The sequence below is a fragment of the Acanthopagrus latus genome, chromosome 14, assembly GCF_904848185.1.
Source record: "Acanthopagrus latus isolate v.2019 chromosome 14, fAcaLat1.1, whole genome shotgun sequence".
In the NCBI taxonomy this organism is placed as follows: Eukaryota; Metazoa; Chordata; class Actinopteri; order Spariformes; family Sparidae; genus Acanthopagrus; species Acanthopagrus latus.
Window position 1 is genome coordinate 14,661,573 of NC_051052.1, and position 23,711 is coordinate 14,685,283.

General features: G+C 42.6%; 1 protein-coding gene across 1 annotated transcript in view; it reads left to right on the top strand.

The window, feature by feature from the left end:
• The window catches only part of snd1 (staphylococcal nuclease and tudor domain containing 1), a 175,358-nt gene that overhangs the window by 56,343 nt on the left and 95,304 nt on the right, over positions 1 to 23,711 (top strand). The window contains exon 16 of the mRNA XM_037120992.1: positions 3,496 to 3,605. Within this exon, the coding sequence (XP_036976887.1) occupies positions 3,496 to 3,605 (110 nt within the window). The remainder of the gene's footprint in view (positions 1 to 3,495; positions 3,606 to 23,711) is intronic.

Below are 23,711 nucleotides of genomic sequence, written 5' to 3' on the forward strand. Positions count from 1 at the left end.
TGGCTCGGGACTAAAATGTAAACAAAAACAACAGGGGGAAAAAAAACCAAAAACTTAATGGTTCCAATAAGGTTGTCTGGCATAACCCAAGCAAGAAGCCCAGAGATCCCAAATTGATTTGAATAGATGTTCCACGCAGGGCAATGGGGGGCAGGCAGGGTGGGACAAATGAATTATTTTAGCTAGATTGCTGTCTGTTTGGAGTCTGGTTTGCAGAATTTGGAAACAACATAAATTGATTCTTATAATCTTTCGGTCATGTATCTGGGTTGGGGTTGCTGTACACCAGCGTCCTGTTTTTGTGTGTGTGTGTATATATGATGCTGTTAATGATTTCTGTGTGTCTTGTTTGTCTCTGACCTCAGTTAAGATGAATATCCTGCTGTTAGACCCAGATGTTTATCTCAGTGTCAGGAGTGAGTTATGTGTCGTGGTGCAGGTTAAAATTGGTTGTCTAATTGACTCCTCTGCTTTGTTTGAATGCTGCAGGGAGCAGGCCACAGTACATTGCAGTAAGTGTGTGTGTGTGTGTGTGTGTGTGTGTGTGTGTGTGTCAGGAAGTGCAGTTAGGAAAAGCCGAAGGTCATCTGAGGAGAGTGCTCCCATGTGCATTTGGGCTTATTTCTTTGATTTGTTTTATTAGACTTTATATATAGCATATTTGACCTGTTACCACCCCATTTTGGTATATTTGGGATGTTTTTGTCTGAAGAGAGCTTGGCCTGGCTCATGAATTATTGCTGACATGGACCTGAAAACCCTTTTGATACACTCTACAGGATGTGCTGCTCAATTAAACTTGACTTCTCTCTGTGTTGCATCCCCGTGTAGTCTTTTCTGTGGCATTTGTTTGAAAAACACAATTCTAGTGCTTATCGTAGCTCTGGCCAGCCCATCTTCCTCTCTGCAATTACCACATACACCATTTTTGCCATGTGCAGTATTTACCTCTCGCATTACCTTTCCTCTCTTGTCTTTTCCTCTTATTCCGCATCCTCCCCTTCTCTTTCTTCTGGCACGTTTGAAGCCACAGTATCCCATGTGGAAGCCCTGTCCTGATCCACTTCTATAAATACTTTCAGATGATCTTGGGCATCAGTGTCCCCTCCTCCCCAGTCTCTGGGCTCCTCCTTTTATTATGTTTTATTAAATCTTTGAATACAGTAGGGCATATAACCGAATATCTACTATAAAATGACACTCATTATAGTCTGATATAACATTTACAATAACATTTTCTGCACTTTTTGTCAGTTATTAAAGTAGAAGTTCTTTATTGAATCAGTTTGTTACCACAAGGCTTGTTCTTTACCCCAATTCCTTCTTATTTACTGTGCACACAAATCTTTTCTATAGCTTCTTGGCATTTTACCTTCCCCATATAAAAATATTACAGCCAGAGTGAAAAGGTGCAAAAAGTTCAGCACAAAATGGAAATTTGCATGACTAATTTGTTCTAATGCTCCCCGCGGTCTTCTGAAGACCTTTATGTCTTACAGACAGTTGACTCAACAGTTCTTCATAACTGTGTTGCTGACTGTCCTGTGAACTCATTTTTGCCTTTCCTGGGTCATTTTCTCTCCTCTGCCAGTGTGAATACGCTGATGTGTCCTGTTCTTGTTCTCATAAATGGGACAGACATGGAAGGCAGAGGTTTCCGTAGGGAACAGAAAGTACAAAACAAAAACAGCTAAAAAAAAAAAAGCCAGGAAGTTCTTTTGGATGGTTATGAAACCATGCAAGGAAACTAATGTTTGTCAGTTAGGTTAGCTGGTGGCCTGGTGGTATTTTTGTAACCTCCTGGGACTGATGGTTACTTAATCTAGATTGTTTTAATTACTGTTAATGAACTAAAAAGGACAAAACATCTAGAGCAGAGAAACCCCAGAAAATCACTCCAAAGCGTTCATATTTCTGTAAAAGATTAGAAAGAATTGAACCCTTTTAAAATCTAACCCATCTTAACCTAACCCTTAACCTTAGCCTACTCTGTTACAAATCCAGTTACGTATTTGAAGAGGCCTGAAATAAGACCCCTACAATAAGTTTGCATCAGGAATTGAATAAGAAGAGAAAAAATGTGGCTTGTAGAACTGATCTAAAGAGAAATCCTCAGCTAGAACTGCCAGAGAGAGCAAAAGTCCAGGAGGCACTTTTTATGTATATGAATACATCATCAGTCCAAGGAAACCTAGTGGAACGTTGCCACACCTCAGTTGAAGACATGGCAATTTTCAAAACCACAATCATCTTCTTGCAGGATGACCACATTAACCAGTGAGCCAACCGAATGCCCTAACACATCTGATCATACCTCTGTCATGGATCCATCCTGAGGCAGTATGTGCATGTATCTGTAATGGCAGGACGACTCATTAAATTCAACATGGAGTCAGAGGAAAGGAAGACCCAACGAGAGAGAGAGAGAGAGAGAGAGCTTTATTAGTAGAATGCCGCAGGGTTTATTGCCCAACCGAAACTATCATTAAATGTCTCTGCATAAATCTATACAGCACCAACCGGCTTGCTAGCGCACTTATTAATTCAAGAATGTGAAGAGGTCAAGAACATGACGGATAAACGAATAGATACTTCACTACCAGTCTTTTGTACTCAACATTTTATTACAGGCATGGACACACCTTAGCACACGTTGCATGAACGTACCTTCTATCAATTCCTGAGGGGTATAGGAGACAAAGAAGAGAGTCTCTATTGAAGTAAGGTATGCTCCGACAATTCCAGTAGAGGCTCTACATGCAAAATTCACACTGTTTCCAAGCCCAAAACTTTATCTAAGATCGACACATGCACTCGCACTACCTTACAGCCCAGTCGAATACAGAGATACACTCTATTCTCTGTGACGCATATATACCTCTATTGCATTCACTTCCTTTTTTATCACGGTGTATTCATTCAAACAGGGTGAACATGTAGAAAAGTAACCGTCTCGTAGCTCCTTTATTCCCACTCATTCCTCTCCCCTGAAGCTTATCCACTCGTGCCTGAACTCTACATGCAGCTTCTGAAAATGAACAAAAGTTGACGTAGAAGGGTTCCAGAGATTTGTTTTGTGTGGAAATGGGTTCTATAGAAGCACTTTATGCACTCAGGACTGACCTCCTCATGACCAATTATCCATTGAGTGCAGATGATAATGTAGCGGGATAATCTGTGTCAAGCCACTGACGTACCTTTTGTAAAATAGTGTGGCTAAGCTATTATGACCTTGACCTTTTAGAGGAATGAGGAGGATTCTCGAAGTGGTTTGGAGCACCAGAGGTCCTCCAAATTGTTGATACATATCATGTGGATATATATATCAATTAAAATCCTTTCTGCATTTATTTTGACAAGCATACCCAGTTGTGTGTACGGGTCTTTTTGGATTTATCTAAGCCAAAAGTTAAAACTATTCGGGATGCCTTGCTATTCTTTTGATTAGCCGCTGTGCTGACCTTTAACCCCTGCAACTGTGTTGTCTTTGGTTAGGTATTGAATGTCCACGCAGTTCCAGGAATATGCCCGGAGGGATGCAGGTGGCGGAGCCCTTCAGTGACGAGGCCATGCTGTTCACCAAAGAGCTGGTGCTGCAAAGAGAGGTAAGTGAAACAGCATGGCATTCTGGCCCCGGTTTCATCGTTTCCAAGTGTTTCAGTACCCCCCTTCCTGTGTTGGTGTTCTGCTATTTTGGCACCCACATCGCTGCATTTTATTTTCACATTCGCAGTCTTCTTTGAGCACAAGATCGTTTTGGTTCAGAGACGCGAGAAGAATAAAATCTTTTATACTTTCAATACCAGTTACTGATAAACCACAGAGGCTGCTTGAAAGAGTCTGGCTTCATTTTTGTGAAGATCCATTTTATCGGAGCAAAACATAAAAACCTCCCTATTCAAAGGTGCAGTGTGCCGTTTTGAGAAAAACAAAACACATCAGAAAAGAAAGATTTTCATTGACTGAATTTTATGCCTAGATAAACAAACTCTCTTTTTCATTTTCATGACTGATTAAACAAAGTTACCTCAAAAGACAACACAGATTCATACTGTTTTACTTTCTTTGTGTAGCGGACCCTGCCACTTTTCTAGCTTCAAACATTGTTCTGGGACCTTATTTTCCTCTAAGAACAGCTTATTCAGTTATGGAAACAGAAATATTTCTGAATTTGTAGTATCACCTCTTTAATATTGTACATATAAACGCTCTGTGTTAAAATTCCTTCTCCAAAACTGCATTGTGCCCCTTTTTAATTTGTGTTTTTTTTGTTTTGTTGTTTTTACAAAAGGAGGGGAAAAAATAGACAAAATGACAATCATCAAACCAAATTACTGTTTGTTTATATTGTCAAGGCAGTTTGTACAAAGATGGAGCCAGTGACTTTTATAAGCTGATTAAATCGCTGACTCCCAAATGAGCTCTGTTACGGCAGTTAAAGCACTGTACTCGTACCTGGTGTGCTGTGAAATCACCACAAAAATCCAGACAAAAGGGGCCACAATCAAGCAGACCCACACACACACACACACACACACACACACACACACACACACACACACACACACACACACACACACACACACACACACACACACACACACACACCATCCTCCTACTTCCAGTTTATAGAAAGCTCACCTGATAGTGGATCAGTGCTCCTGGGCTTTAGAAAACTCCCATCCACTGTGTGCCTGTTCATTCACATGCTAATAGGTTTTTATAAGAAGCAGTGAACGGACCAAAGCCATGATGGAACTAGCTATAATCCTGCCACCACTTATCCAGGCCACACACTCCCTCCCCTTTCGTCTCTTTTACTCCCCCTCTCCATTCCTATCTCTGTTTAAAAGGGCTTTTTTTGCGTAGGGTGGCTGACTCCACTGTCCTCTGGTGTTTAATTGTCATGGAAATGTAGCCTTGGCCAGCGTTGGAGGTGGACTAGTGTAGAGTGTGTGTGTGTGTGTGGCGAGCCAGGGTTATAGGTTGGCTCAAGAAACCCCTGGCTGTTAAATAATTGATGGAGGCAACAGGAGATTTTGATTGACAGGGCATGCAAACCTCCCCTCATGAGTCAGTGCAGTCTCTCTCCAGCACTTACACATTAATATGAATTTTCATTATTTTTTACAGATGCATATACGAACAAAAATGCATAATTAATCAGATTTATATGACTCGTGTCTCACCACACTCGTCTTAGTGATTCCTGTACGTGCGCAGACTAAATTAAGAATTTATTATCATGCACATAACCTCCTCCATCCATACGCACTCTGACGCACGCACACTTTCTCACACATTTTCTCCCTTGCCAGTCATCAGTGGTGTCAGCAAGTTTTTCACAGGTAGGTGGGAGTTAGCAGGCAGAACCAAGCCATATAATGAGTCCCGAGCCCAGTGCGGGGGCTGCTTGGCTAGCTGCACTGACCTGCTGTTATGGGCTAATATGAACACAAACACACACGCACTCAAACGGACACATTAATGATGATAACACAGTTAAGTGTTCACACATGAGAGCTGTCAGTGTTACAAAAAAAAAAAGCCTACATGGTTATCCAAAAAGAAAGCTGGTGGTTGTGTATCATTCCCCTGGTTCACTGGCTTTGCTAAGATGCTCACTAGACAAATTGGGAAACACAACAAGGGAAAACCCACACATCTAGTCAAATGATAGTGTAATGTTATACAATGCCTGACGCTAAAACAGGATAGAGTTGCATGAGAGAAAGCCGGAGCAGAGAGGTGACGGGAAGTTCAAAAGCTCGTACAAGAAAGACGGCGAGAGAGGCGTCGGAATCAAAGACTCACGCTGAAGAAAAAACTTCTCCGCGCTCTCGAATCAATCCCTCCTCTCCGTGTCTCCCTCATCCCCCGCGCAGCATAGCGAGCGTGACCGAAACAGGTTATTTAGGTGTGTCACACTCGAACATGAATATGGATCATTTGATTTTGCGAGCATGAGGTTTGTTCCGTTGATTTGCCTCTGAATAGCATCTGATTGCGGGAGCTCTTGAAGACGTTCCTAAGATGGCTTCACGTGAATGACATTTGATTTGGGGTTTTGGTTATGTATTCACTTGCATTCATAAAATATTTTTCCCGCTTTTGCTTTGTTGATCTAATGACATGTTGACTCAATGGTCCCTGTGCTTTATCCCCCTCACCACGCTTCCATATTTCACTACGCTGTAATTAGCCATTCTGTCTTTCTCGTCTCATATTGACATGGAGTTTGGGTGCAGACTTGAGCACCCTTTTCTCTCTCTCTTTTTTTTTTTTGCCATTTGCGCCTCTGTTGCTTTGTCTGATAGCCTTTTCTGTCTTTGTGCCTCTCCCTTGCCTCCCGCATCATCTTTGGTGTCCAGTTTTAAATCTCTGACTGACATTTGCTCTTCTCAAGCTCCCTCCTCGCCTGCCATTTCTGCCTGTCCCCTCCCTCCTCAATTTCTCCCTCTAAATCGACACACAGCCACGTCTTAATTTCTCAGACACACATAATTAATGTGGCATCCGATGAGGGGAGAGGCCCTGGTTTCTGTCTGCTCTATTTATAACCCCCCTCCCCTCCTGGCACCCCTCGTTCTCTCTGTCTTGCTGGTGATTCTCTGCCGCTTTTCAAAAGATTTTTCTTTCAGTTTCAGACTCCCTCAAACACTTTTGTGTTTATCTGCTGTCTTCCTTCATCCCTCCCTCCCTCCCTCCCTCTGTCTCTCTCTTGCTGTCTGTCTGCCTCTCTCTCCCCTCCCTGCTCTCTCCCTGTGTAGTGTTAATCTCTGACAGACACTGCTCACGTATCCCAGCATGCAGCCGAAAACAGCAGGACTAAATTCTGAGGCAAAAGAAAACACATCGGTAAACACCACTCCCAAGACGTTCCCTTTTCTTTTTTGATGTCTTCCATTTAATTTCCCTCACCTCCCACCTTCCATTGACAAAAAAACATCCATTCAGACTCTCAGTCACTGATCCTCTCTGTTGATTTTCCCTTTATGCTTTTGGGTGGCAACTTCAAAAGCACAGCCTAACCAGGAGGGAAGAATCTTACTGCATTGACGTGTTTATCAGGGATGAGTCAGCTAGAGATGGGACATAATTATAGGCGGACTGTTAGTTAATCAGAGAAAGTCATTAAAACAATATTTGAAGTAGTCCCAAATCCTTATTAAAATGTGTGTGTCTGTTTTAATGAGTGGCATCCCAAAAGGCGATAGTGACTGCAAAGTTAAAAAGGTAACTCACATGATGCTGGCGTCAAAGTGATGTGCATCATACTTCAAAGCTACAAGCTGTTTAACATATTTGCTTTAAACCATAGTTTCAAACGCAGTTCCCAGTTGTATCTACTTGTGGTTCCAGTATTTAAGGTTAATCTTATTTCAGTTTGCGTTGATCTGAACCATCCACTAATTGGCAGCACCATTTTGTGATTGGTTATACAACTGCACACACGCACACGACTGCAGCGGATGCAAGAATAAGAAATAAGGGTAAAGCAGGGATGGAGTGTTTGATTGAGCAGGGACGAGAGCAGGCTAAGTGGACAGTAATATGCAGTGTACTGATCCACCTACGTATGCTGTCACTCCTATTGACCTCATTCAGTCTGGGTGGTCTCTCATCTACTGTACTGCCTCGACTGCCTACTCACTGCCAGTTTTCTCTCTCTATATCACACAGAGATGCTCGTCTTTTACATTCTCTTACTTGCTTGTTAGCATTTCAGGTTAAACATGTTCATCTCCTTTACTTTTATATGTAAAGCACTTCAAGGTAGCACAGATAGTCTCTTAAAACAAGCTGATGGTGTTGGATGATAAGAGGCTGTTCATATTCGGTGGTTACATCCATCCTGAGTGATCTGTGGACAGAATGTGTCTCAGCGTAATCTCTTACACACAGATCGATGGAACAAACAGATGCACTATGTTTTTTTTTTTGTTTGTTTTTTTTTACACAAACGAAGAAATATCTTTATGTAACATTTGCCAAATTATCACTAAGGCCCAACTAGCTAAGAATTTGTTGTCGACAGCTTTTCATAAAGTTTATAAAGTTTTTCCCAATTCCACAACTCACAAAATCTAGCAATTTTTAAGGGAGTCTGGAGACAGTCTCCATGGGCGTCAAAGAAGTTGTCTTTATTGGTTACTGTTGACTGTATTTGGGAAATTTGACATGTTAGCCATCAATACAATTATGTTTTCTTTCATAAATATTGTTAAATGATCAAATCGGTTAAAACATTGTGTTCAATAGGCAAATGTTTCCTCAGTGCGCCTTTTGAAGTGTTCATCTCTCCTTGAAGCTGCCAAATTATAATCAAATCACTCAAGACAGATGTTGATTGCAGGTCTGAACAGCCTTTAAATTGCATTTTATGCACTTGTGATGCATTATCATACATTCGACTGCACCTGAGGAATAAAGCGACAAATGGCCTCCAGTCTCTGAACACTGCATGTCAACAGTCTATTTAGAAGGGAATGAATGCAAGAGCAGCTTTGGTGGAGTTACTATTTTTAAGTTTGTTGGATGGGTTATAGGGAATGCCATCCTTTTGAAACAGTTTAGAAATGCTTAATTTTGCTTTCAAATTGATTCATTTGCTGTAGTTAACAAAAATAAAAGATGAAAAATGATAAGTGCAGTAATCAGGAAAAAAAGAACCAAACATATGACAAGCATTTGATCACAATTGCCATGGTCTTAATACAGACGCTTGCACAGCCAGGCTCTTACCTCTGTATCGGAGTGTCAGTTTTCAGTGTCATGTGTCCCGCTTGTTGCTCCCCTGCCAAGACGTGCTTAAAATGGGACCTTGCACCCACGTAGTCCACCTTGTGATGTGGACACTATGTGCACCAGACTGCCATAGGTGGGGAGGTTGGCACAGACTGTCTTCAGACCTGCAGGAGGTTGTGTTGTTGGAGCGTTGATGACTCAGTGTGCCGGTGTGGCATCACAGATGCCCTGCTCTCTTCTTTAATAACTGTTCTTGGTGAGCATTTTAATTAAATGCTAATACGTTCGACACCTTTGAAATATCAAGCGGATTTGGCTCGCTGGTCTGTATGCGGTAGTACTTATTGTACCTCAACCACAAGTATAAATAGGCACACTGACAATTGGATAATCAAATGTTGTTTAGTTGTCTGTCCTTTCCTCAGTCTGTTTCTGTTCACATCTGTGGTCAGTGCGACTCGGATCAATTTAGCATTCTTCACACACATAGAGGCACGCAGAATGCATCCCTCATGCATTTGAGACTCTTTTATACATCTTATTTTGCCTTTCAGGGCCGCAGGATGGCATCGGATTTCTCCCCAGCTTCCATGCTCTCACATTGATTTCCGATCACGCTTGAATTATTTTGGCGTGAGGCCGATTACACAAGTACCGCATCTCGCAGTCTTTGACCACGTCTCTTCCTCTCTGTGCCCCCCCCCCCCCCCACACACACACACACACACACACACACACACACACACACACACACACACACACACACACACACACACTCTCCTCACATTCTGTTGTTCATGTTGCTCTGTTGCGTCAACATGCATTTGGGTGTCTTTGCTTTTTGCATCTATTTTTGACTCTGGTTTTCTCTCTCATACTTCAGCATGCAGAATGTGTGTAAACGTATGGGGGGGGGGGGACGAGAGAACGGGTACACATGATGAATAATGCATGGTGTGGTTTCCTGGTCAGCGAGACAGACGGTGGGGACGGCTAACTGCCCCTCGGGTCCCTTCCTCCCCCCCACACACTGTAGTTAAACAAACCACAAGTGCAGGAAGCAGCCCCATATCCACATTACTGCTGCTTTATAGCCATAGACAGGATCAGTCCCCATCCATTCATAACTGCGGCACCAGCTGAACAGCATGACCACTTTGGATTACACCCGCAGCTGAAATATTTAATACTTTTTACCATCATATGGTTACTAATTCTTCTGATGGTATTACCAACAGTTACAAGTGTGTTTGCTGTGTTTGAGCAATGTGGCCCAGATGGGACTTCTAATAATTTTCAGTTGAGCTACAACACTAAAATAAATCCTCACTGGCAAATAAAGATATTTGTAATCGTAACTCTTGTTGCCCCGTTGTCAGTTGACTCCCACCCCACTGCAAACAGTCACAGATGTGACTTAATCTGCACATTTATTCTGATGTTCATCCAAACCCCAGTGTAAAGAGGATTGAAACTGCTAAGTCAAATAACGAATAATTCATTTGATGAATTAAAGCTGCTGTAGGTGATTTTTAAAATGTTTTAGATATGTTTTAAATAGCTCTATATTCCAACATCAGTTGAGTGTTTGGTCAGTAACCCATGTCTCTCCCCCAGCTGCTCATGCAGTTATACAGAATTGACATCTTCCAGAATCCCTGCCCACTATATCCAATCAGGACAGAGAACCCCTAGAAGAGGTGGTCTTGGCTGCTATGCCAGCCGTGTGTTCGTGTGGTGATTTAGAGAGGAGGAAGGGATTACTAACTGGAACAGGAAGAAACAGGAAGTTAAAAGTAAGGGTGAGCATTAAAAACTTAAAAGTAAGTGTTACAGCAGCTTTAACAAATCCATAAACAAATCGATTTGCAATTAAATGCACCAAAATAATATGAAAAAAAATAAAGGCAATCAGAATTTGTCATATTTCATTCATTTCAATTCACTGATTTATTTGTTTTCCCATTTAATTGTATTTATTCATTTCTTTTTTTGTTTGTCCTCCATACCACATAACTGGAAAAAATAAACAATCTTATCACTTGTGTCTGGCTTGGTAAAATAGAGCACTGGCAGCAGTATAACGGGCAAAGCATGCTAGTTTGCAATTTAAATAGATTCAATTTGTTATTCAAAGTTTGACCTTGAAACCCACCTTGTGAGCACAGTGCCATTAATAGTAGCTTGGGTCGAGAGCTGACCATAAATTTGCGATGCTCACAATAAGCCTGCCCACATAACTCTGCTAATTGGTGTCGTAAGTACAGTTCTTTTTTTTGCGTCGGTTTGCAAATAAAGGGGCTGCTCAGTCCTGTTTGTGTGTATCAGTGTCACAGTCGGGCAGCGCTGTTCCTTGAAAATCGTGAATTATAGCCCGAAGGTGAACAGAGCGACCCACATAAACGCATTCACCCCATTGCAGTGACGGAGAGATAGATGGGCCTGAATAGAGATGGAGCGATGAGAGGAAGGGAGAAACCTGCTCACTGCTTTATCGCCCCAACTCGTTTACGAGGGCGACCTTGTGCTTAACGCGCGTGTGTGTGTGTGTGTGTGTGCGCGCGTGTGTGTGTTATGGAATTGCAACTTCACCGTCCACACTGATAAGCATACCCTGGAAACTGTGCAGACACAGGCACACACTGTGCTTGGGGACCAGCTGAATCCTCTTAGCCCTTTCCTCTACATGAAGGGCACTGCAGTACTCTTCCACATCAATGAGGGCAATAGTATAATGCTCTCACGCACTCGCACTGTACTGTCTCACAGTATATCACTCACTGGATTCATCTCATTTTTAATTCTGTTTCTTTCGCCGTCTTTCTTTTGCAGTCCACTCTTTTACTTTTTTCTTTTTTTTCCCCTTTTTTCCCCCAGTGGTCCACATTTATGCTGCTTCTCCACTAGATTTTTAAGAGGAGAACTTTCAGTTAGAATGAGCAGAATGATGGACATCAGTATGAGTGCTCATGCTCTTCAACAAACACATTTATTAAATTGTTGTGGAACCTGAGGCCAGAAGAGTGAACACATTTGATAAATGATAGAAGGAGCAGAAGAAGGAGTAAAGGCTTCGTCTCTGCTGTGTCTTTTTCTGCCTTTCCCTCCGTTATCCTCTGGTCCCCCTCACTTATAAAGGAAATGGCCAAACTACGTATTGAATTCTGGTCCGTGTGAGAATACTGAGGGCAGGCAGCCAGATAGCCAGTGGCTGTGTCAATAGACACGTCATTACCTGTCTTTTTATTTGGCCGCTGCTCTTCTTTCTTCCTTTGGCTCATCTGTTTTTCTACCAGTCTGTTGTTCTAATAAAGAACATTTCTGTTTACTTTATGCCATCAGTCAGCACAGTCTCAGCTTGCAATTGACCAGAGCTGACAAATGGAGCATTACGACAGAGATCGCTGGGACAAATAATTAATGTTAAATTGAGAGGTGGGAGTTAAATATCGACTTGGCTATTGAACAAAGCCAGTCCAGTAGGGCACGTTCAATAGCTCAATTTTCGCTTGACAGTGTGACCAATTTTAGTCCCGTGTTGGCTTTTTATCACTAAACTAAATGCCCCTGTTAGTTAGTTAGATAGTTAGTTAAAGGGCTGCTTAAAATTGTGTTAATTATGTTCTGTTTGGTAATTAAATATCAGCTGAAAAAATGTTCTGACTGGCATTTTTACTCTTCAGATGTCATCTTGTTAATCCAGTCAGCTGGTTCTCCATTTCTTGTTCTGCCACATGAGGTGGCTTCCTTTTTATTGCTTATTTCTAAATTTGCTGTTATTGTCAAGCCTCACCAGTCCTCCCACTTGAATGCCATTTTTATGTTCCTCGCTCAATCAATGTGAGTATTTACACGCTTCTGTCCTCGCCATGGACATGGACTCTCTATTCTTTGGTTACCCCTTCCGTGAACCCCCTGTGTGAGTTTGTGTACTTTCAGAAACCTCCTTTCACTCTCCAGGAAAAAAAAAACAAAACATACTCTTACACTTAGCTACATGCACAAACATAATACCCAAACAAATCTCCCTCCTGCATCACCTTCTGAACTGCTGGCAGCAGTGGTACAATTAAGAACCTTTTTAAATAAACACTGTCGTTGATTGATAGAATTTTAAGATAATTCTGTGTGAGAAGCCATTTATTAACATGTAAGGCGAGAATGCCACTTGGATTTGAACGCCTCCTCACTGAAACCAGTCTTGACCTAGATAGTGCACAGTGCTAGAAGTGGTGTATAGTCTGTCCTTCACCATATGTGCAACGTTATTGTCCATCCGTGCTTGAATTGTCCATCCTTTGCTCTCACCAGATACAGTTAAAAAATATCGTACCACAATTTTTGTACAACATGCACACAATGCAGAAAAACATCTGATGCACAGGAGTACAGATATGTGCTGTTTTCTTATTCCACTACGCACAAAAGATCCCTTTTAGGTCTTTATGTGGAGTAGTTGAATCTCTGATGAGACCGCTTGAGGAAATAGCTGGAGGCCTCTCTGCTTTATTGACTCTTACATTGATCCAATTCTGTTGATGATTGGGACACAACATATTAACGGTTTTAACTGACAAACACACATTCATCTCTCTTTGTTTGTGTCTCCACCCTGCGTACATCAAATGCATTGATATACCAGATGTGATTAAGCAGTATAGTGATGCTGTTTACATCAGCCTCAATTGTAGCTCCACTTGTAGCTTCTCACAGCCCAAGATCCTGCATCTTTCTATCATCATTGCAAATATACATGCAAGAGGGTCAACGTGTGTGCGTGCGTGCGTGTGTAGGCAGTCACAAAGTGGATACCAGCCTTTCAGTCGTGCTAATGGTTCCCTTGACAACACAGCAGTTGCTACACATCAGTGTTGTCTTGGCTGTAGGGTTAAAACGCACCGCAGAGACGCACACACACAGACACACACATTCGAGCTTGCGCATGAACACACTGAAATCAGCTGTCACGATGCGAGGAGTCGGTTGTCGTCTGTGCCCGCCCCGTGTTCCCGGTCTCCTCTCCGTTTCTGTGATGGAAGAATTTAAATATAATTCATGCACACACACCCCGCGTCTTCACCTGTCCCCTTCCTGGCGTCGTCCATGTGCACATCTCCGCGTGTCATGTCAGTCCTCCGTCACTTTGCTCGCCCATTGAGTTGTCAACGTGTGGCCTGTACTTGGTAGAGGGCACGCCTCACCTAGACCTCCCATCTCCTCTTGTCTTGTCCTTTTCGTTTTTCCTCTCACCTTTATACCTCAGCTTTCACAAGATGTGCCTTTGTTTGTGTCTGTGTGTCTGTGTGTGTGAGAGAGTGTACCTGGTGTGAGCAGGGGAATATAGCCTAAGAGATTTGAATAAATAAGAGCCGAGTAAAGGCCAAAACGAGGAGAGATTTGAGGCGGTAATCCGTCGCCAGCTTACCCCAGCACAACGTCCTCACGCCCACACCCTTATCCCCATCTCAGCATCTGCTTCCATCCACCTCTCCTCTCGTTCCATTTCTTTATATCCCTCACCAACAAGAGAGAGGCTATCTCAGCGGCTGTGTCAGCGATCGGCATCTCGTCTCACTACCCCCCACCTCCCCCCGCCGTTCCCCTCTCTTTCTTTCTATGTTTTCCCAGAGGAGAGTCGGGGGCATAAAGGGAAGAACAAGCCTGGCAAAATCTTTTCAGAAAACCAACGGGGATTGGGCTCTCAGCTTTGAATTCAGACAGATAAAGCTAATGGCAGAAGTGGGCGACAGGCAGGGAGCTGTGTGTGTCTCTCTGTGTGTGTGTGTGTATATGTGCGCGAGCATAGCTTCAATTGAGGCCAGCTATAGAAATGTAGTTTCTTTAAACCCCTTTGCTGGCTGAATCTCTCTCTGAATGTGCAGGGGTGTATGCAGGGGAAGTTCCAAGAAAGGCTGGCCGGGGCACTGCAGTTTCTCAAAAATGCTTTCGTTGCCAGCTGAATCTCTCTTAAAGCGAGAGTGTTTGCTGCTGTGTAAGTGTGCTCAGTTAAGTGATCAATACTTCCAAGGCCCTCTGTAAATTTCATTAACTTTGAAGTGCCAAGGAGTGCAAGATTTTTAACAGATATCACCATTCTAACCTTTCTTTTTAAGTACGACTACAAGTGAGGTTGTGATAGCTTTGACCTCTGCTGCCAAGACTCATGGAAGCTGTAGTTGTCAGAAGCTGTGTTGTTGTTGGCACCACGGGCCCTGGTGTTTGTATAGTGCTGACATTTAGCACCGAAGTCTGACACACCCACAGACAGACTAAACGCTCGCTTCCTCATACATTTTATGAGGCTGCTCCATATTGTTCGTCTACCACCTCATAGCAACTCGTTTGCCACTTTTGGCCGAGATACGGATACTCAAACACACATACGTCCACACAACAAACACACTCGCACAATCACACATACAGAGTTATTATCTCCTGGAACAATACTAATAGATGCATGTACTGCTGTGAGCAAACAGTTTGTGCCTCTGCTGCCAACAGAGTGGGAGGGTGACTGCTTGCCAAGTCTCCTCTACCATGAGCCTCCTCTCCTCTCCTCTCCTCTCCTCTCCTCTCCTCTCCTCTCCTCTCCTCTCCTCTCCTCTCCTCTCCTCTCCTCTCCTTATCTTACCTCCATCTTTCCTCCCCAGTACTCAGTAGTATACACCTCCCAGCCCTCTTGCATGATACCACCTACTTGTTTCTTGTGGCACCGGCACGTCATGTTTAGTCTCTTCCAGCACAACCCTAACCGTGGCCCCGCAACTTGGTTTGAAGTTGTTTTCACCGCGGCGGCAACAACAAAACTGTAATTGATGGACAAACACAAGCCTGCCCGCACATATACGTCTTTGATGTGTCTGGTCGTGTTTAATTAGCTGCAGTGAGGGACAAGAGAGCGGTGAGAGGAGAGAAGCAGTATAACTGGCTGTCTAATTATCGGCTCCCCCGTTGGGCAGGTACTCTTATATCAGCCGGGCCGACGAGGTCGCGCTCAGCTTGGGGCCACGCGGCGCCTCTGATTCACCTCTTGTCGAAAAAATTCTTGGTTCTGAAATGCGAGGCCATGAAAGGAGTTATTGTTCAAAGAACACTTCTGATGAAAATAAGTGTCTGGAATAAGTCCTTACTGATGCCCACATTGCTACATTAACATGATTTGATGAAGGATCTGCCCTGACCTTGAATGATTGGTTGATTATGATTGTTTTTTCAGAAAATTAAATTGCCCTAGTTTAATTTCTTGTGGCGGGGCCTTCAGCCGTTGTTTACTTGGAAAGTTCCAACTTCCATTTAATTAACTACTTCTTCATATTTATAATTTCTTCCTCCACTCCCAGTGACTTACTTTTTAGGTTGTCCCGGTGCAGCTCTAGAGGACCTTGCAAAGTTAAAGTTGTCTGACATAAATAAGCAGCTGCTGGATTTAAATGCTCTTTGCTGTCTGTTTTCTGGGGTAGCTTTGATCAGTTTTTCTGCGGAGGTGGCATAGACTGGCGCAGCGTCACCTGCAGTGACTCCTACACAAGCTCTTTCACGTAGATGGCATGCAGTCACACATCTGTGTTCCAAGTGTTTTCAACAGGGTTGAATCCCAACTAAAGACACAGCTGAAAAAAACACTGGAAAAGAACTCTACAACAGTAACTATTATATGTTTGCAAAGGGACCATATTTGTTTTACTTCTTGTGCAATACAAAAATTCAAACAATTACGTCCCCCACACCAAACACAAATCCATAAGCAGAGCACTTCACAGCACTTGCTCTCATCTTTTCCTTTTCATGATGAAGTCCGACCAGATTTATGTGAAGTCAGATTTAAAAAGGAATGGACTAAATGTTTACCAACAGTTTTGTTGTTCCGCTGCTGCCTTAGATCTGCCAACAAACCCACATCCTCTCCTATTAGATAAGGACTGTATTTTAAGCAGGCACTTCTGAGGATGCCATTTATTTGGGATCCATTAAAACTTGTGTCAGGGATCAGCGCCTGGACCCTGCCACCTCGTAAAAACAGCCCTTGAGCTTATTTTCCCTCCCTTTCTGTTTTGTGTGTACTAGAGTTTCATCTGCATTTGATTCCACTTAGAATGAATAACAGATCTCCAAATGCCCCCTAAATAATGAAACCTCTAATGGGGGCAAAACGACTTGACTACCTACAGTGCAGCGAGGCTTTGTTTGTCCACAGCAAACAGAAGTTGGCTATTGATTTGTTTGATCTTTAAAGATCACTGCTGACCCAACTGCACACACCCATTTAAACACACACAGCAGTTTGCTGCAGCGGCTGAATAATTCTGCCACCGCATGAAAACTGTTTCAACCCGTCGATGCTCTACGTAGCTCGTCAGGGCTTTCATCTCGACGTTACTTTCATGTGCCATTCTGTGCTCAGCGGTGCACACTCTCTCAGCAAGTCTTTGACATTAGCGCACCGCTTGTCATCTGGAAGTCCACATCAGTGTAAATTCATGATTCCACACTTACTACAGAACGAATACCGAGCTCCTCTTAATGTGCCACATTGGGGCTTCTTATCTATGGCCATCACCTTTTCAGTTCTCTTTCTCTCTGGACTGTATTGCTCTTTGTTCCCCATCTTTGCCCCCTCGTCTTCCTTTCTTCACTCTCCTTTTCTCGCCCACTTCTCTCTCTACGTGTCTTTCTTTCCATCTAGCACTACCATCCTCTGACACTCTAAATCAGGGTGTCATAGATAATGTGTCGACCTCAGTTAATTCTCTTACCCTTGTCCGTGTGTTTCACTGCCTCCTTGGTGTAATGTCTTGAGCAATGCAGGAGGCCATTTTGTCACCCCAATTCCACCCCTCCACTATCAGCAAAATGTCTACACCCAGACACACTTATTCTCATCCTAGCAAAGATGAAATCCCAGCTCTCTCCTTGTGTCCACCCACTCTTACATTTTCATGGAATTTCAGTCTCTGTTTGTAGGAAAGCTTCTCTTTCCTCTCTTCTTTCCTTAGACTGTACATGCACCATAGAAGCGAAGATTTTCTTATCAGCACACATGTTACATGTCTTCATGTCTTTTTTGGACCCTGCATTTGCATGGGAACATGCAGGAGTGCCATGGAAACTGCAGGAGTAGTATGAAAAATCTGTGCACCTTCTTCTCAAGTGGGAGTTTGTATATGAGCACATGGATGCAAATGTTTGAACAATGAAGGAAATATAGAAACGATAGCAGGGGGTTCACACTTGACTTCACACACGTACTGCTATTTCTGTGGCTAGGTGATAAGACTTTTGAAGCAGTAACATTGTTCAACGATTACTTAACTGCATTTTCCTTCCCGACCCTATTAAGGTATTATTTTTAATATTTATAATTGTGCGTAACAAAGCCTGGCTTCAGCTGCGGCAGCTTAAACACAGTTCAAACCTGAAGCGAGAAGACGCACTCAATAAAGGCAATGTAAATTGATATTTTCAGTAGAACATACACAGACATCTCTGATGTCATGGGATTTTCATAGTCGGCACAGTCACCTTATTGCACTTTTTTAAAGGCTTAATAAGCGGCCTAGGTTTCCTTAAGCAAGCAGAATTTGGCAGTGTGTGCTTTTTCAGTTATTAAGAAACATATAAATGCGTTCTGACTGGAAATGGAAACATTCAGTGGATTTTAACCGTATGGCTTTGGATATTTATTTTGTTCCATTGGTGTGTTTGTGAGTGAAGAAGTGCACATCTGAGCACAGTATCCTAGGTGATGCTGTGCCTGTGATCATGATTTCTCCGCAGGCTGTAAATCTCAACAAAAGCAGTGAAATTAATGGTCAATGGCTTCATTTTTCGTTCTGTGTGTGCACGCGCACATGCAGGTGTCATATTTTTTATATATTTGTGTGCTCACAAAACCTACAACAACACACAAACGTCCCTCCACACGTTTGCCTCAACTCTCCTGTTTGCTGCTCTCAGTGGATTTGATTTACTACACACACACCTCACTCTCAACTACTGGACGGGATCATAAAAGTAAGGCTTCATCGTCTCTGGCCGCTAAAAAAAAAAAAACACATGGATGTTTTTCACCCACCAAAAGGGCGATAAACTCTGTCTCACAGGGAGTAACACACTCGAGTGGTCGCCTCTGCACGGCAGGAATAGCTCACACAGCCCACCTGCCATTCAGTCTCCGTTTTAGCAACAAAATCTGTGTTGATAGTTGACCACGGTATATATCCGATAAAATGTGTTGGCATGCACCTATTCAACACTACAGCCTTGACGGCACTGGGCTCTTCGCCAACAGTGTACTGTGATGAAAATTTTTCTTCTGCCTCTATTGACCTCCGGTAACAACAAATCAAACCACCAGCTGGTCATTGAATATGGCTATTTGCATTGGTTTTCACACGGTCAAAGTCAGATGCAACAGCAAACAGAGACTCGCCCTTAACCTTTTCCTCCCGTCCACCAACACCCCGGCACCTTTATCTTTTTGATTTATGTTTCTTGATATTCCAAAGGAAATTCACGTGGATAACGCAGTGTATTTAAAATTATTTCTCGGTAAAAAATAGATGGTCTATGTAAACACTTCATTAGCAAAGATAATGTGCCAAATATTAAAGGTGGGGTGAGTCAGCAGCCATAGCCTCTAATTCAGCTTCGTCATAATGAGCACTGCATCGCTTTCTGCACAGATGATGCGCTGTGTCCACCTTTGACTCCACATCTTGTCCAGTACTTCTATTTGACATTAGGACCAAACAACACTCTGGCCCTGACTCATGTTGACTCACAAGGCAGCACGCTCCCAGGCCTGCTTAGAATAGCCTCCTGTCTGCTCCACTAGCACACTGGCTAGTGCTCACACAAAAAAATGCTACTGCATGTACTGTGTAACACACATCCCTTGTTGAATTAGGGATGCGGATATAGGCAGTTTCTGTAATCGATTGCTGGCTACAATTTGTTAATTATTGATCATCAATGAATAAGTAGAGGCCTAGAAAATACGAATGCATGAAAACACAATTAAGGCAATATTTTTGCAGCAAAACTCAAAACTCTCCCTAGATATTCAGCAACTCATTAAACAAAGTTCCAGCATTAAATGTGATAATGTACAACTTGCAAGCTTTACTTTTCAACATAAATTACGTGAAATTCAACATGTATGGCACTTCTTCCAATCAATGGGATAAGCATCCCAAAAAAATGCGTGTATAATGGGCTAGGAAGCACTTTTTTAATAATGTGTATAATTAACACTTTAATATAGATTTTAGGAGACAATGATTAGCACAATGTAAAGCAGTTGATAAATGGCTGATGTAATTGAGATTACAGTGCCGATTGGTCTAGGTCATTTTAATGTAATAACATTTTATTACAGCCTTCTTCTGTGCCTCAGTGCATAGTAATTTACAATGAGGGGGGTGAAAAAAAAAATCTAATTAAGAGATTGCATCAAAATAATTGGGTTTCAAAATGTCCTCCAAACCCTTTTAAGTTGAGAATGAGCTCCTTTTGAATGGGAAGGGAAAGAATATTGTTTGTTTCTTGCTGCTGGTTTAAGGGCTTTGGCCTGTTAAATTCAGTGTCATCCTGCTCATGTCGAAAAAACACATACGCAGGCACACGCTTGCACTGTGGCAGTTATCGTCCCTGCAGTTCCATTTGTGCTGACCTTTTGATCCTCCCATCCTCCCTGCCTTCATATTCACCGGTCTCCCTTCCTGAAGTACCCCCAGTAGTCCAGTCCATTACTGGTATCAGCGCTTCTTATCTGCGGCACTGTGCTGTGGTAACATCACACTCTATCTCCCCCCACAACCACCACACCCCTTGCGATGCCGTATAGGCCATTCACCAATCATGCAGGAGCCATGATGGCCAGGCTATATATCCCCCATTCCATCTGTAGCTGGCACTCTTGCATCACATTTGCTCTGCTTACTCCTCTACTAAGCGCCTTTGCTCTCTCTTCCTTTCACTCTTACTAGGTTGCTTTCCCCTCTTCTAGTAGCTCCAGCTCTTATTTGTTCTCCTATTTTGTTTTATTTGAACCAATTTTCACTTCTGTCTCTTTCTTTTACTTGTTTTTTTTTTCTTTTGCCTTTTTCTTTTTGCGTCTCCCTTCATAGTTACCCTTCGCCTGTGAGCCAGATCCTACCTTAATTTCATCCCCCTTCTCCCTCGCCACTCAGTTCTCATAGCTTTTTTCTTTTAGTCTTCCAGAAACACTTCTGTGCCATTAGCTGCCTTATTCAGGCCTGCCACATTTCTGTGTTTGTCTTGTTTTTTTTTTCCCTCCATTGCTGACTGCTCTCTGCTTCGTAGATCTGCTCTGTCTGCTACTGTTTTCTGTTTTGGCTAAATGTTTCCCTTTTCCTTGCTCCCTAATAATTTATTTCTAGAAATGTATCTCTTTTTCCTTCCCAAGTTTATTTTCTACGTCTACGACTTTATTCCTTGTGTCCTTTCCTTTCCCTTCCTCCCCAGGCTCTGTGAGCTGTCAGTGAGTAGGTCCATCTTGCCTTACTTCCTTTTTCAAATGGCTTCATGATTGCTAATGAAGCACATAGACAGACAAAAAAACAACCCCATGATGAGGGGGAGGCAGGGATGGAGGGAATGTTTCCCATGGAGACGGTCCCCTCAGTGGCTGGCTAGCTGATTGACTGACCAATGACCCTGTAGTCACGTTGACTGGTTAGTATGAAGGAGCCTTTTATACCATAGTGCAGCTTAATAAGTTCCCACACAGCACCACATACACGTAGCAAAAGACACACCATACTGTGGCAAAGGAAGTACGGGGAAGCTTACACTAGAATGCCGTGACACAGTGTAATGCGCCATACAGTGCATACATCTGTTCATACAACTGCTCCACTCCATTTAACCTATTTAGACTATCCATCTTGATGCAACATACTGATATCTACTCACTTTCACTTGTTTGAACATTCCTCTCACCTGCTTCGGATTAGAGACAACTGGAAAACCACGGCCTGCCTTTGCTTATCTATGTTATTAAAACAACTAAAGAGGAGTTGGAGACAAAGGTATGCTGCCTGATGTATGAGTCATCTTAGTGACAAATGGTCAATATAATATGAAATGGGCTTGTTTCGTTTTATCCCCCCCCTTTTTTTTTATTCTATTTTCTTGAAAAAATGTCTTTATTTGAAGCCTGCTAGTAGAGAGGCAGGCAGGCTGGAACTAAACCATGAATGTTGCAGTTATGTGGTACAAGCCTCGACCATTCGGGGGACACGTTCAAAGTGAATTCTGCTCTCTATTCCACTTTTTCACACGTTACCTCTCCTGCTCTGTGCGGCTGTCATCGTTGTCTATCCTCGATGTTTCCCAACGCACAACAGAAAGCATAACTGGCACAAGACAGTACATGGACACATACAGACAGACAGGCTTGCATTTGTGATCTATCCAGCTCATTCTTACCCCTGTAGAAAATGCTCAATGTATAAAATGAAGGCAGAGTCATCAACAGATGTGGCTTAAAGGGGAGGATGAGAGCTGTAGTTGATTTGATTTTGTCTGATTTCTTTGCTAAAGTGACCAATTGTGACAGCCCTGGCACACTGCAGTAAGTTATTTTTACCCTTATTTGCTAGCTGTTGGTGAAGGATGGTGAACTGTCCTTCTGAGATGATGACAAGACATGTTGCACTCATGACCACTTAGTATGTATGGATTTACTCACTCTCCTTCTTCAGCTGTCATCTTTAACGTCCCTCTCTTACTCTATTTTTCTCACTTCCTCCCTTTTTTGTCAACCCCTAATTTCTCATCTGGACTGTCACCCTCACAAGCACACATATCACAAGCTCTCAGTTAACTGCTACACTTTTTTTGTGGTGTGCTGTGTCAGCCTTGCATTCTGCAGTTTTTCTTCCTCCCCTGATGTCTCAAATGTTGAAACTTTACAGCATTGGTACAGCAAACCTTGATATTGTTCTTGTGGCCCTTACAGGTCTCCATTTGCCACACACAATACTGGCTGTGTAAACTGATGTTGTCAAATACACTACTAGGCCAGAGCTTTGCCTGCCTGCTCAGGACTGTGACTGTGGATCTGATAATGTAATAGATGACTCGAGGCTAGTTACAGGAGTGTTTTGATTGTCAATTTATTGTACAGATTTACTGAGGTTAATGAGAAGGGAGTATCCGCGTTGGCTCTGATGATTATGGCCCACACAGCTTCCAATCACTCCCCTGGAGTTCTTTTGTAGTGTTCTCTTTTTCATCTCATCTATATCTTGCCCACTCTATTATTATTAATATTTTATTCTGGGTAGTTTACATCACCTTTCTGTCTCATTTATCATTTTAAAGGAAACCATCCCCTATTAAGTGAGATGAGAGAGTTATACTAGACAGCACAGCAATGCTTGGTCAATCCCATATACTATGGTTTTCAAAAAATAATAATCTTACCTGTCTAATACATGTCCACTAACCATTGTGTGTGTTGTATGTCATCTTTCTTTGTTAGACAGAGAACTGTGAAGCTATATTATGATCGAGAGGGGTGATACTGTCAAAGATGAAAAATGCAGAGTTAACAGCAAGACCCAAATGCATTTGTCACCATAAAAAGCCCCCATACTGATTGATGAGGGCACAACAGCTGGCAATGCAATGAAAAGTGAAATGAGGATCTATATTTTTTGGCAAAGTGCAAGACAGTGTTAACACCCAAACAGTATTTCACCTTAATTTATCACCTTTTTCACTCATTAGATACATGACTAATAATACCATTTCATAATGTGGAAAATGAGCGAGGTAACGCAATCAGCTTGCATCATTATAAAGCATTATGTAATGAGCATTTCAGTTAACATTTGATGTTTTGATAGCACTGCTATACTTGTCTGTGGGCACAACATTGCTCCAGCATTCAACACCTTGACGCATTTGTAGAACTCAAGAACTTGGATTAAATA